Here is a 13,685-nt window from a genome sequence, read left to right on the forward strand (position 1 = left end):
TCTTCATGAATTCAGTGCGTCGTACACACCACAGTAGAATGGCATAGCTGAACGAAAGAATCGGACCCTGATTGAGACAGCACGTACAACGTTGCAGATTCCAAGCTACCAATCTTTTTCTGGAGTGAAGCAGTATCAGCAGCCTGTTACACATTGAATAGAGTTCTCACTGTCAAGAAGTATAAAAAGACTTGCTTTGAGCTGCTGCATCGTTATAAGCCGAATCTTGAGTTTTTGGAGCCATTTGAGTCTCCTTGCACTTTTATTGATGAAAACGGTAAATTTGGAGCTAAATCTAATGAGGGTTTCTTTGTAGGTTATGCAATCCCGCTGAAAAGGGTGTTCGTACCATGCCTGGGGAAGGTGATTCAAGTCCAGCATGTGGATTGTCAGAAGCACACTCCATCACCACAACTTCCCGGACAAAGATTCCTGTTCGACTACGATAAGCTCTGGGAGTTGTTTCATTTACCAGTCGAGCCGAGTGATGAGGAACTAGCTCTTATGTACCTGTATCAGCAAAATATGTCACAAGAGCAAGTGTCTAGACCGCTAGAAGTTTCTCAACCCGCCGTGGGTACTCACGATGATGAAGCAGGACCGAGTGGAACAGCTCACGAACCACCAGAGGAACCAGCTCCATCTTTTGACGAATCTGACGACTCAGAAGCGGAACCCGCTCTGACTTTTGACGAGGATCCAACGGAAGCTGAGGATCAAACCGTTGATCTTGAGATATCGAGCTTGGAATCGGAAGTGAATGTGCCTGACAATGTTATGCCACGGACATTGTCTTACCATCCTTCAGAACAAATTATTGGCGACCTGCAAAGTGGTGTCAAAACCCGACATCAAATAGACCGAGCTCTTACATGTTTCAATTCATCTATTGCTGATATGCAGAAAGAAGTCTCATTAAAATGTTTTATTTCGCAGATAGAGCCTAGAACCTACAAAGAGGCATTGACCGAGGATAGCTGGGTGAATTCAATGCAGGAGGAGCTGCAACAGTTCGAAAAGCTGGGCGTCTGGAGACTTGTCGATCTGCCTAAGAATCAAAAGCTAATCAAGACGAAATGGGTTTTTAAGTGCAAACGTGATGACAGAGGTGTCGTGGTGAGAAACAAAGCGTGACTTGTGGTTCAAGGCTTCAGTCAACAGGAAGGAATAGATTATGATGAAGTTTACGCACCGGTTGCCAGACTTGAGGCAATTCGGATATTTCTAGCCTTCGCGTCATGGAAAGATTTTAAAGTGTATCAGCTGGACGTCAAATCTGCCTTCATTTATGGACAAATCAGAGAAGAAGTGTATTTGGGACAACCGCCGGGGTTCACAGACCCACTGCACAGAAACAAGGTGTATCTACTGGACAAAGCGCTATACGGACTTCACCAGGCCCCGAGAGCATGGTACGAGACGCTTTCTCAATACTTGTTGGACAACGGGTTCACAAGAGGCACAGTAGACAGCACTTTGTTCACCAAGGAAGAGGTAGGCCACTTGTTGATCGTGCAGATATATGTTGACGATATCATTTTTGGATCCACCAACGACGACCTGTGCAAAGACTTTGAAAAGGTGATGAAGAAAAAGTTTGAGATGAGTTCAATAGGGGAGATGAAGTTCTTCCTCGGGCTGTAGGTGGAACAAATGCCCGACGGAATCTTCATTCACCAAACGAAGTATGTGAAGGACGTGCTTGACAAGTTTGACATGACAGATTGCAGTCCTGCATCAACCCCCCTCGCACAGAATCATGGAATTTATCCAGACGAGAATGGTGTGAAGATGGACGAGACATTGTACCGATCTATCATTGGCTCTCTGATGTATCTCACGGCTTCCCGTCCAGACATCATGTACCCGACGTGTCTCTGCGCCAGATATCAGTCAAATCCAAAGCAATCACACCTGACCATAGTGAAACGTATTTTACGGTATTTGAAAGGCTGCCCAAGCATCAGCTTGTGGTATCCTCGATCGGATGACTTTACTTTATCTGGTTTTGCTGATTCTGACTTTGGGAGCTGCAAGCAAAACGCAAAGTCCACCACTGCTGGGTGTCAGTTCTTCGGAACTCGACTCGTCACCTGGCAGTGTAAGAAACAAACCGCAGTAGCGCTCTCTACTTGCGAGGCTGAATACGTTTCAGCCACCAGCTGTTGCTCGCAGATCCTTTGGATCCAACAGCAGATGCGCGACTTCGGTTTGCAGTTCTTAGACACTCCGATCTACGTGGACAATGAAGCAGCTATTAACATCACTAAAAATCCGGTTCACCATTCAAAAACTAAACACATTGAGATCCGTCACCACTTTATCCGTGATTGTCACGAGAAAAAGTTAATTCGGATTGAACACTTGCACACCGATGATCAGAAAGCGGATTTTTATACTAAACCATTTGATAAAAAGAGATTTTATTATCTTTTAAGGTTAAACGGGATGAAAAATCTGCAATCTGGGAGGGTTATTGAATGTGAAGCCGAGTTGGGCGACGATCTGACGTGAACCTTTGTTGTGTTGTCAATTTTATTTGTACTGTTTATTTTCTGCTTTTCGATAAAAACAAAAACACAAAAATATGTTTTAGTTTTAGGGGGAGAAATTCGCAGAAAAATACAAAAACATGATAAAATTCAAAAATCCAAAAACATTAAAAAATTCAAAAAGAGTTGTGTAGAATAGGGGAAATGATAGTACATCAGCTAGACAGGCGCAGCACGCTAAAGAATTGTAATGTATAAAATGCAATTAAGCAGTCTCGCTAAAGATGTGCCGGTAGGTTTTCTCAAAATTAGTAGATCAGTTTGGGATATAAACATAAAATTCACTTACGTCTATGTGGGGAACACCTCCAGGATATATAGATAACCCCTGAAATCCTGTTTGAAGGGTCCCGTATTCTGAGATACTAGGTCTTTATGCTTAGTGATATCTGGGGTATTATCCCGGGACTTCTGCTGTATGGAAATACTGACCTAGTCCTCGGATAATGCTTTACGCATTGCTTTACTTGTAAAGCCTCCCCTCAGCATAAAAAATGATGACGCATTGAAAAATGTTAATCATGTGCTGTTGAAATCAAAAGATCCTCTAAAGGGGACCCACCGTAAAGTCGAAGCCGTCATCTCTCTGCGTATACGGAAGTATCGACCTGAGCTCTCACGGCCCTCGCATTTCACCCCATTACAGATATCATCTAGGTATACTCACCTGTAAGACTGAATACTGGGGTCTGGATAAGGGAGTATATACTGAGGTGGGACACATGTAGATGTTTAAGTCCTAAAACACTAATTCTGTATCCCGAACAGGTTGAAAGTTTTGTGAGAATTTAAGAAGGATCAGTATATCGGCAATCTACGCGAATTGTTTAATGCTTAAAATGAAATAACTGCTTAACGGTGCTTGTGTCTAGTCGGTAGCTGATATGATCCCCTAACACACTCACAAAAAGATTGTGTGTACAGTTTTCAGTTTATTCAGTTATCCAAAAAGATTTTAATTTCTCATTTATTTTCGACAACTGACATTGGGAATCGGACGATCAAAGCTTAGTGCAGATCATGTCAGTGTTTGATGAGGGCTGGGTAAGCTGAGATGCTAAACAGTGATTGGTACAGTGTTTTCAAACTGAAAAGTGTTTGGAAGTTCAAAACGTTCAAAAGTTCATTCATTTAAACTATTTTCAGAATGAAATGACTGCGTACTTCATAATTCGGTCAACCGAGGTCATTAACTTGGACTTGGTAGACCAAGCAGTTGACCAAGGTCATTGACTTGGACTTGGTTAACTGGGTGTGACGGTGTTTAATCAGAAAAGTGTTAAAATGTTAAATTTTTGAAAAATGGCATTCTGATTTCGCTTATATGTACATCTACACATAGTTTCGCTCATGTGTCACATTGAAAAGGGTATTTCGCTCATATGGTTGCTTCACTTGTGATTTCGCTTGTATGTTCCATGAGGTTTCGCTCATATGGTTTTGGTCTTAAGAGCGAAACCAGACCTACTATATAAGTAGATTGGTTCCGTTCATTTGTCACTTTTCACCCTTTCGCCCATAACGTCCTTCTTCTCCGGCGACCATAAGCGAAACCCTAAATCATCAGTTTTCAGGCGAATTGCTGCCCAAATTTCATCAGATCTTGTGAATATCATAGTTGTTAATCATGGGCAAGGTTGTTAGATCTTTAATTTGTCAGATATCATGCTTTCTTGAACTGTCGGCCATAAGTGATGAACAATAACTTAGATTTAGGGCTTAACATGTTAAATCAGAACTTGAAAACACACATGTATTGTCGTTTTAGTGTATAGATAACAGATTTGTGTTTGATTGTTACAAATATTGATGTTTGATGATGTTTGTCGAGTCACAGGTGGTTCAGACGTAGATCTAGGGTTCTTTTAAAGTCTAAAATGAAATTAAAACATATCCCTAGTCTCGGAATTAACCTGTTAACAGATTAGTAGTTTCAATTTTGGGATTTAATGAGTTTGAGTGATTGTTAGTGATTTCGCCCCAAGATGCATTGTGGGGTTCCGCTCATAAGTGCATTGTGAGGTTCCGCTCATAAGTGCACTTTGTGTTTCCGCTTTTGTGAACAATATTGATTCCGCTTTTGTATACATGAGGGGTTTCGCTCTTTAGTTCATATAATGAGATTTTGTACTTAGTGAAATTTTGATTTCGCTCATAGGGTTCCAAGTGTAATAACATGTAATTTTTAATTTTAATAAAAAAATGTTCTAAGTATTGATGCATGTTGTACTGTGTTTGATTTGCAGGGTTCTAGTGTTGTCTTTGATCCTCTTCACAACAGTTGTTGTGATTTGGACATTCAGAAAAACCCAGAGTTGGCAAAGTTTAGTGATATATTGGATTCATGGGTCGTATTCCCATCCAGAAGGCATTGACTGATCAAAGTCCACTATACAAATCTCACATAGAACGCTTCTGGAAAAATGCAAGTTACGATGATCAGAACAAAGTAATTTCTTCAGTTATTGAGGTGCATGGCAAGGAGGAAAAGATTCTAGTCATTGAAGCGCTTATCCATGAAGTTGTTAACTTTCCAGACGAACCAGAATCGCCAATGAGATTTCCAGAAAGAATGGTGAAAGGCTGTATGCTAAGAATGGGTTATCAGGAAGCTTTGAATGCTGGGAATTATTTGAAATCGAAGTTTCAGAAACCATACAAGTTCATTATTCACTGTGTGTTGATGTCTTTGAGCCATACGAAAGGAAGTTATGATACGATGCGAGATTATCAAATGAATATGGTTACGGCGTTAGTGTTGAACAAAAAGTATAATTTCTCACATATTGTATTCCACTATATGGCTGAGAATATTAAGACAGGCAGCAAGAGTTGGATGTATCCGAGGTTCGTGCAGATGATGATTGATCACGCTTATCCTGAAATTGATCGAAACATAAAGAATGATTTGTTGATTCAATCTCATATGAGCAACGACACGCTTAAACAGCTTGCGAGATACCACCCGAATCATCCAGAACCTAAAGTTGGTGCAGAATTCTTTGGTTTTATAAAAGATGCTAACTACGTTGATCCAGATCCAGTTGATCATCAGAACTGGAGAAATGAAGCTGAAATGAAAGAAGCAGCGTATGCTGAAGAGTTGAAAATTCTTGAAGATTTCAAAACCACAAAGAATGAATGGTATGTGAAAGAAACTGGGAGAATACGCAGAAAAGCTACTCCTATTGTTCAAAAGGTTGAGGAATCTTCATCACAACCAAAGAAGAAGCAAAAGAAAGTCGCAAAAACATTATTGGTTGATGAACCTGAAGAAGATGAAACAGTGGTAGCTGCGGAAGAAGATCCATTTAATGTTGATGATCATATGTTGTTTGATACTGATGTCTTAGAGACAGGACCAACAGTGGTTGCTGAAGTTGATAAAGTTGTTCATATTGAAGCTCAGAAAGGAAAAGAGAAAGTTATTGATGATATTGAGGGAGATGATGTGGATAAAGACACTACAAGCTCCTCGAGTTCTTCAGATGATGAGATTGATGAAACTAAACGTTTACGAAGAGTTCAGGAAGAAATAGAACAAGAAAAATTGTTGAGAAAGAGAAAGAGATAGGAAAAGGACGATGATGCTGCTTACGTTCCTTCACCAGAACATGTCTCTGAATCACAATCTCCTCCAGGTGGTAGAAAGAAAGCTGGAGCTCGAAAGAAAGTAGTTTCTCCAAAGATCATAAAGGTTACGCCAAAGATTAAAATGTCGAAGATTGTGCTAAAGAAGAAATCAACAAAAGAAACCAAGAAACCATCTACACCACCACATGAACCAACACCACCACAATCACCAATCCAATCACCACCCCGACAACCTACACCACCACAACAATCTTCACCACCGAAACAACCAACACCACCAAGACAACCATCACCTATTCATCATTCACCACCACCACAACAAACCCTTTACACATCACAAGAAATTTTTCAAACACCTCCACTTACCCAAGGCCAACTAACACCTGGTTCTGCAGGATACCGAAACTTTCCTAATGTTCCTTCAAACTTGAATGTGAGCCTTGATGATGTAGGAGATTTTGATTTCGCAAACACCTCACAAGTAAAGAATGTTGAAAAGAAGGTTGATGAAGTGATTGCTGAAAACAAGAAGCTAGCCGCTGAAAATAAGAAAGTTGCAGATCGTGAAAAAATTCTTGAAATGCATGTAAAGAAGTTGGAGATTGATAATAAAGAGTTGGTGAAAAAGATTGATTTTGATCAGTCAGAGATTGACATTTTGAAAGTAAGAATTGCTGAGCTTGAAGAAGAAAAAGCTCGACGTGATGAGCAAAATGAATATTTCAAGTTGGAGAATAAAGAGCTTGAAGCAGCTAAAGCTTTCAGAGATCATGAGTTTTACATGTTGAATAAAGTAGTTGAAAGCATGCTCGGAACGTCTGTAGAGCAAAAGTTTTAAGAGCTGCAAGTTGAAGAGCTCAGAGCAGAACATCAAGCTAAAATTGATGAGCAAATGAAAGAAAAGGGTAAAGGCGTTGAAGGAAGTTCAGCAGTGACTGAAAGATCGATTGTTCCTTCAATGGTTGTTGAAAATCCCGAGCCTATCTCTACTGTTTCTGGTCTGTTTGAGGATTATACTCCTATGGATGAGTTGATTGGAGATAGTGATGAAGATGATGAAGAGGAGGATAAAGAGGAAGATGTCAAAGATGAGAAAGTATACTCTACGAGTAGTCATGGTTCAGGTAAAGACGATGATGACGATGATGCTCAGGGTGGTACAGGGTTGAAAGTTACTGAGGCTTCTACTGAATAGAATGTTGATAATTTGATGAACGATTCTGTGAACGAAGAATCAGGGGGAGCTGATAGACAGGGGGAGTCAGGTGATGCACAAAATGTTCAACAAGCTGAAAAGTTGATTCCGAGGTTGGATACTTATCGTGAAGAAGGAGAGCATTTCCATATTTTCACGTTGGAAGCAATTAAGGAAATGACTCGCATGGTGAATCCTGAATTTAAGTTCGATTTTGAAGAAGAAATGAATGTTGAGTTTGAAGAAGAGTTGAATGCCTTTGACATAAATCAGCAGTCTGAGTATGAGTATCGATATGTTGAAGAGGCTGACTTGTATGATAGAGTTGAAGTCGAAGAGTGGACAGATGATGAAAGTGTTAATGAAGATACCTCACAGTTGCCAACGTTGATGGAATTCTTTACTGAGGAGAATCGTGAAGAATTACGAGGAGAGATCCAGTGACAGGTGTTGAAGAAACGATACTGAATGTGAAAAAGCCTAAAACGATGAAGACTATACCAGTTCCTCCAATGGAGGAAGAGTTTTACAAAGGCTTCATGGGCTGGGTTTATAGTTGTATTACTACTGAAGCAGTGATTACTTACAGAGCAGGTGGAGAATTGAGAGAGATTCATGTTTATGATCCTATGTGGCTTGTGAATTGCTCTGCAAAGGATATCGAATGTCTTTTTATCAACAAAATTCACTATCAGCCAGAGGACAGAGAGCAGGCCATGCAATTTCAGCGAGTTGCAACCCTTTGCTTTCAGAAAAGTATTAACTCTGAAAGTAAATGGAAGTCTTCATGGTGGTCGCTCGAGGAAAAGATGAAAAGGAAAGCTGCTCGTGAACGTCAAAAGCTTGATGAGAACAGAGGCAAATGGATACACATTCAAGCCGAAGAGGATAAGAAGAGAAAGAAAGAGAACGACATGATAAGGAACACTCTTAGGAGAAAGCGTAAGTAGCACGAAGAAAAGTTCAAGTCGTTGTGAAGACCCGAAGACCAAGACTGAAGACTGCGGCTGTATCCAAGGGGGAGTTTGTTGGTGCACGAATGTCTAAAGCCTGCGTCTTAGTCTTAGTTGATCAATGTATAGGGTCTAGATATGTTAATTATGAATGTATAGGGGGTTTATATGTAAATTTGGGGTTTGTAATGTTGATATTTCGCTTATATGGACATAGTGTCACATGAGCGAAATCCCAAGCTTATGATTTCGCTCATATGGACATGCCATATAAGCGAAACCTCATCCCCTATAAATAGTTGTATTGTTTTCTCATTTTGTACGTTCATGTCCAGAATGTAGCCGACCTCCTGCCCGTGTATTTTGTGAATATTGAATGAGAAAACTGTTTTAAAGTGAATTACTTCTGTTTCTACTCCGTTTCTGCTTTGATTCGTGCTGATTTTGTATTTCCGCTGCATTTTCGGTAGTTGCTAGCTCTGATTGCCTCAAACGACTGTCAAAATACGGTCCTACAATTTTGTCACCACTGGATGTACAAATTCAGAATTATGTTACCACTGGGTACATATATTCAAAATTGCGTTTATTGTAGAAAAAGATAACAAACCATGGGTACGTCTCCTAAAGACGAGCCTTCATCTCTCTGTCAGTATGGTGGCACTAACCTGAGCTCTCAAGGTCTCGTAGATATCATTATAGTATACTCCCCTGTAAGATGAAATCTAGGCAATCTTGATACGGGGGTATATTCTGGGATGGGGAAAACAGTTGCGTCAAGTTATAATACGCTTAATTTCCATATCTTAAAAAAGTATATAAAAACGTGTTAACGTTTAAATGGATCAATATATCTTAGATCATTATGAACTGTTAATTCCAATTATTTAAAATTGCATTATGTGATACTAATTGTGTTAATTTTTAACAAATATGCTGGTATGATCCTCTTACGCATGTTTTTGCAAAAATATGAGTTTGTATATGTTTTTATATTGCTTTCTTTGTGTGTGTAGGATCGTTTTCAGACCAGAACGAGTCGACCAGAAGAGTAATTCACCAATTCAAGAGGCGAAAACTAATGAATCAGTGTTATTTCAGCCGTATTCACTTTAAACTGTTGATTTTATTGATATACAATCCTTTTACAAGCATGACAACACTTCGGCAGCACTTCATGGCAAACCGGAAGACCAGACTAATGATTTCGCTCCAACAGACACACTATATATACGCGTTCCTATTCCGCTTGAACGAGTTTCAAGTGGAATCATAATGTTGAACTCAAGCGAAATCATGACATATACATACTCGAGCGGAATCAGGATATATAAGGTATTTCGCTTGAAATGACACTGTCATTTCAAGCGGAATCACTTACAAGTCCATTTCCTTGATTCCCGAGCCCTAATCTACCTAACTCTAATCAAGACTCGATACAAGACGTAGGTGTAACAACTGCCACTAAAATTAATAATTAGGACAATAATTAGTCAATAAGAAAACTCTAATTGAGACACCCAAGTAATTCTGCACTAACCCTAAAATTTTCAGAATAATCAGAATCAGGATTAGGGCCCCTAAAATTCAAGGGGGTTAAACCCTAAATGATAGTTATCTTCGAAAATACGTTGTCTAAATATAATTCTCGTTGAACGTCGACTCAGCAGACCTATACCCATAGCAAGGCTACCCTAGGCTATGTGGGTTTCCCAGGCGAGTCGCGACAGAATCACTGTCATCTTCCGCGACACGCGGGAGATGCCAAATTCACGTATAAATACTGGGCATTGGGACTTGAATTCTGTCTTTGGAACGACGTAAAATCGAGTTACGTAGACCGAGTTATCACAGAAACAGTCCAAAACACACACACTAATCACGAGGTGCTGCCACAATCAGGGTAATAACTCGATCGCTATTACGATTCATGTAATACCCCGAATCTTAATGTGTTGGTTATAAACGTGTGAAATATGTAATTTATATTTCATATATTGTTAAACGAGTAAGATGATTGTGTGAAAGGTGAAATATCTTGACAAACCTTGGCTAATATAGGAGACCGTTAATATTAATAATTAAATATATTATTTTATTTTCCTTACTCCGTTTTTAATGAAACTTAGGTTAAAACGTAGATAAAAATATGCTCGTTCTAATGACATATTCGTCATTTTATAAAACGTCATATTTTAAAAGTTATACGAGAAAAACGAGTTAAGCAGCTGAATTAATATATATAAGCAAGCAAGCTAGCAGGTCAAGCAGGCAGGTAGGCACGTCACTTTTATCCCACATCCCCCCCCCCCATATAGTTTGAGGTGCCTGCTTGCTTCCTTTAAATAAGAGTCTCAGTAGTTTGTTTAGGTACCAGTTTCTTTAACGGGAATGCTCTAGTATAGAGAATCCTGAGTATACGATACCCCATTGGGTGTTGTTAGTAGTCGTTTTTGGAGCACGATTAGGAGCAGGAGTAGGGAAACTCTACATCAACGTGCCGTAGATAGTTTTGAGGTATACTCTCGTTTATGTTTAGCTATTTATTATTTATTTTTAGCATTAGTTTTATTATTAGTAATAATATATTAGTAGTAGTAGTGTTAGTATTATTTTTAGGTACTAGGGTTATTGTTAGGGGCAGGTATTGGGTAGCCTAGCCTTAGTTAGGCATGGACTGATCAACCATGCTTAAACAAGGTAGGGTTAACCAATATCCAACCATGATAATGACTAGTTAGGTGTACCATTACCTAACCTAGGATTATGTAATTGTGTCAGGACCTTGAGATATAACCCAGTATTACTAGCGGCTGTTAAGCAATTGCTAATCAGGTGAGTCATCATACTTGTCTTTTAAACTGTGATAGTATACTCGTCCATAACTGGTAATAATGAGAATGCTGCAGTATGCATGTGTCAGTAGGGGTATATGGGATCCTATTATGCTTAATGAGGTGTGTCACTCTGGGAAGGGTAATAAGGTGTTGTACCCACAGGCACTTCGTGCTTATAAGGTCCAGCGACACACACTCATACCTATGTGACGGCCGTAGGGGGACACAGCTGGAGGATCAGTATGTCTCTTGTACGGTGGTTTGTGACAAGTCAAATGTGACCTATAAGGTTCAATGAGGCCCAACCTGACTATAATGTGGTCACATGCCCATATTGTGTCTGCATATAATGTAAACTGTGGTCTGTCTTTATAAAAATTGTATAGTATGAGCTCACCAGTATATATCTGACGTCGTTTTGAGTATACTTATCTCAGGTGAGTCATGAGGAAAGCTATAGGAACTACTTGACAGTTGTGGAGTTTTAGAAGATCAAGGAGTTCTTAGTTGCCAAAAGTTTGTGAATAAATAAAGTGTTGTACTCAGACTATTATAAGTTTTAATGAAAGTTTAGTTTGTTTCCGTTGTAAGTGTATCAGTTGTGCACAATCACCCGGGTTACGGGGTGGGTGTTACAGTTGGTATCAGAGCCCGAGGTTTTAGCGAATTAGGTATTGCAGGAATGCCTAAGCTTTAACCAGTAGTTCTCTAAAGATTAAATAGCACACTCAGACTAGGCCAAATAACATGTTCTCAGGAAAAGTACTTACATAGTCAGTTGAGTGACGCTAGAAGAAGTAAACTATTTTGTGCCTTTCTATGTGCTATATATATATATATATATATATATATATATATATATATATATATATCTGTGTGTGTGTGATGTATATAGTTGTTATATTATAATGATGTATCATACATACTAGTAACTTTTTATACTCTAGGAATGAGACAATGTCTGAACATAGAAATGAACAAGGGTCTAGAAATTATCAGAATAACAGAAGGAGAGAGGAAGGTTCTTATAGGACTCGAACTCCCTCTCATAGTGTCAGGTCCCGGTCTAGTACAAGCATGCGTCTAAATACTGAGGATATCCACAATATAGCTGTGGAAGTGGCTAAGGTAATGAAGAATGCACAAACCGGTAATGTTAACCAATCTGGAGAACGACATGAAGAAAGCTCAGCAGCCTCCACGCCAGTTCAAAGGGAAGGAATGGGCGAAAGGAAAAACACTATTGCAACCATGCCACTAGAAGGAAAAGGTGAATATCCCAAATCAAAGGAATGTACTTATAAGCACTTCATGTCCTGTAAACCTCAATCCTTTGACGGAAGAAAGGGAGCACTAGAAGCTCAAGACTGGCTCAACAGAATGGAGTCAGTATTAGACATATGTGAGTGTGATGACCGCAACAAAGTACGGTTCGCCGTACATATGTTTGAAGCTGAAGCCCTTCACTGGTGGAACATTGTGGTCCGAACAGAGGGAAAAGAAAAGGTTAAGGAGATGAAGTGGGAGGAGTTTATTCATAAGTTTCTTGCTAAGTATTGTCCTCCCAGTGAGACCGAGCAACTGGAAGTAGAATTCTTTCAGTTAAAAATGGGAAATAAAACCTATCGAGAGTATGTTTCTCGTTTCAACGACATATCTCGACTGGTTTCTTATTTAGCATTGACTGAGGAACAACTGATCAATAGGTTTATTTGGGGTCTACCCTCTGAAATGAGGGTGTTTATCAAATCCAAATCCCCCAAGACTTTTGCAGAAACTGTTGAGGCTGGCGCCGTCATGGCTGCCGAGATGATTCTGCGGCAGGCTGAATCTCCCGCACCAAAAAGAAAGTGGGAAGAAAGAAAGGGGGACACCCGGAATAACAACTTTAAAAGGCCTAAAACATTTCCTCAATGTCAAATTTGCAAACGCTTTCATACGGGGGAATGTCGTTTTCCTTGTCCAAATTGTAAAAAGACGGGTCATGCTCAAATGTGGCAATTCACACTTCTCAATTTTAAATTTTCAAGGAAAAGAAGAAGTGTTTCAAATGTGGAGATCCTAACCACATGAGATCTGAATGTCTCGAACTCAAAAGAAATGATAGGACACAACCAAATCAGCCAAAAGGGCGGGCATTTGTACTCACCACGGAAGCAGCCAAGACTAATACAGACGTTATCACGGGTACGTATCTCTTAAATGATGTATATGCGCGTGTGTTATTTGATACCGGTGCAAATAGAAGTCTAGTGTCGACTACCTTTAGACCTTACTTGAACCAGGCGTCCCAAAACCTAGATCATGCCTTTACAGTAGAAATGGCTGATGGAAGTCAAAGAGAGATAGTTGACATTGTTAAGAATTGTAAAATAAGCTTAAATAACCATGTTATCCCTATAGACCTAATGCCTATGGAACTTGGAGAATTCGACATAGTCATAGGAATGGACTGGTTGACACCATATCATGCGGAAGTTATATGTGACAAAAGGATCGTCCGACTCCGATTACCCAACGGCAAACAACTAACTGTATCGGGAGACCGCACTGA

At 39.6% G+C, this 13,685-nt stretch overlaps 1 protein-coding gene across 1 annotated transcript; it reads left to right on the plus strand.

The window, feature by feature from the left end:
- Positions 1-12,208: 12,208 nt before the first annotated feature.
- Positions 12,209-13,204, plus strand: LOC110888765. The gene has a single exon (XM_022136275.1). It carries the CDS (start codon positions 12,209-12,211, stop codon positions 13,202-13,204), a length of 996 nt encoding a protein of 331 aa, XP_021991967.1.
- Positions 13,205-13,685: the final 481 nt, after the last annotated feature.

This window comes from Helianthus annuus, chromosome 2, assembly GCF_002127325.2.
Source record: "Helianthus annuus cultivar XRQ/B chromosome 2, HanXRQr2.0-SUNRISE, whole genome shotgun sequence".
NCBI classification, from domain to species: domain Eukaryota; kingdom Viridiplantae; phylum Streptophyta; class Magnoliopsida; order Asterales; family Asteraceae; genus Helianthus; species Helianthus annuus.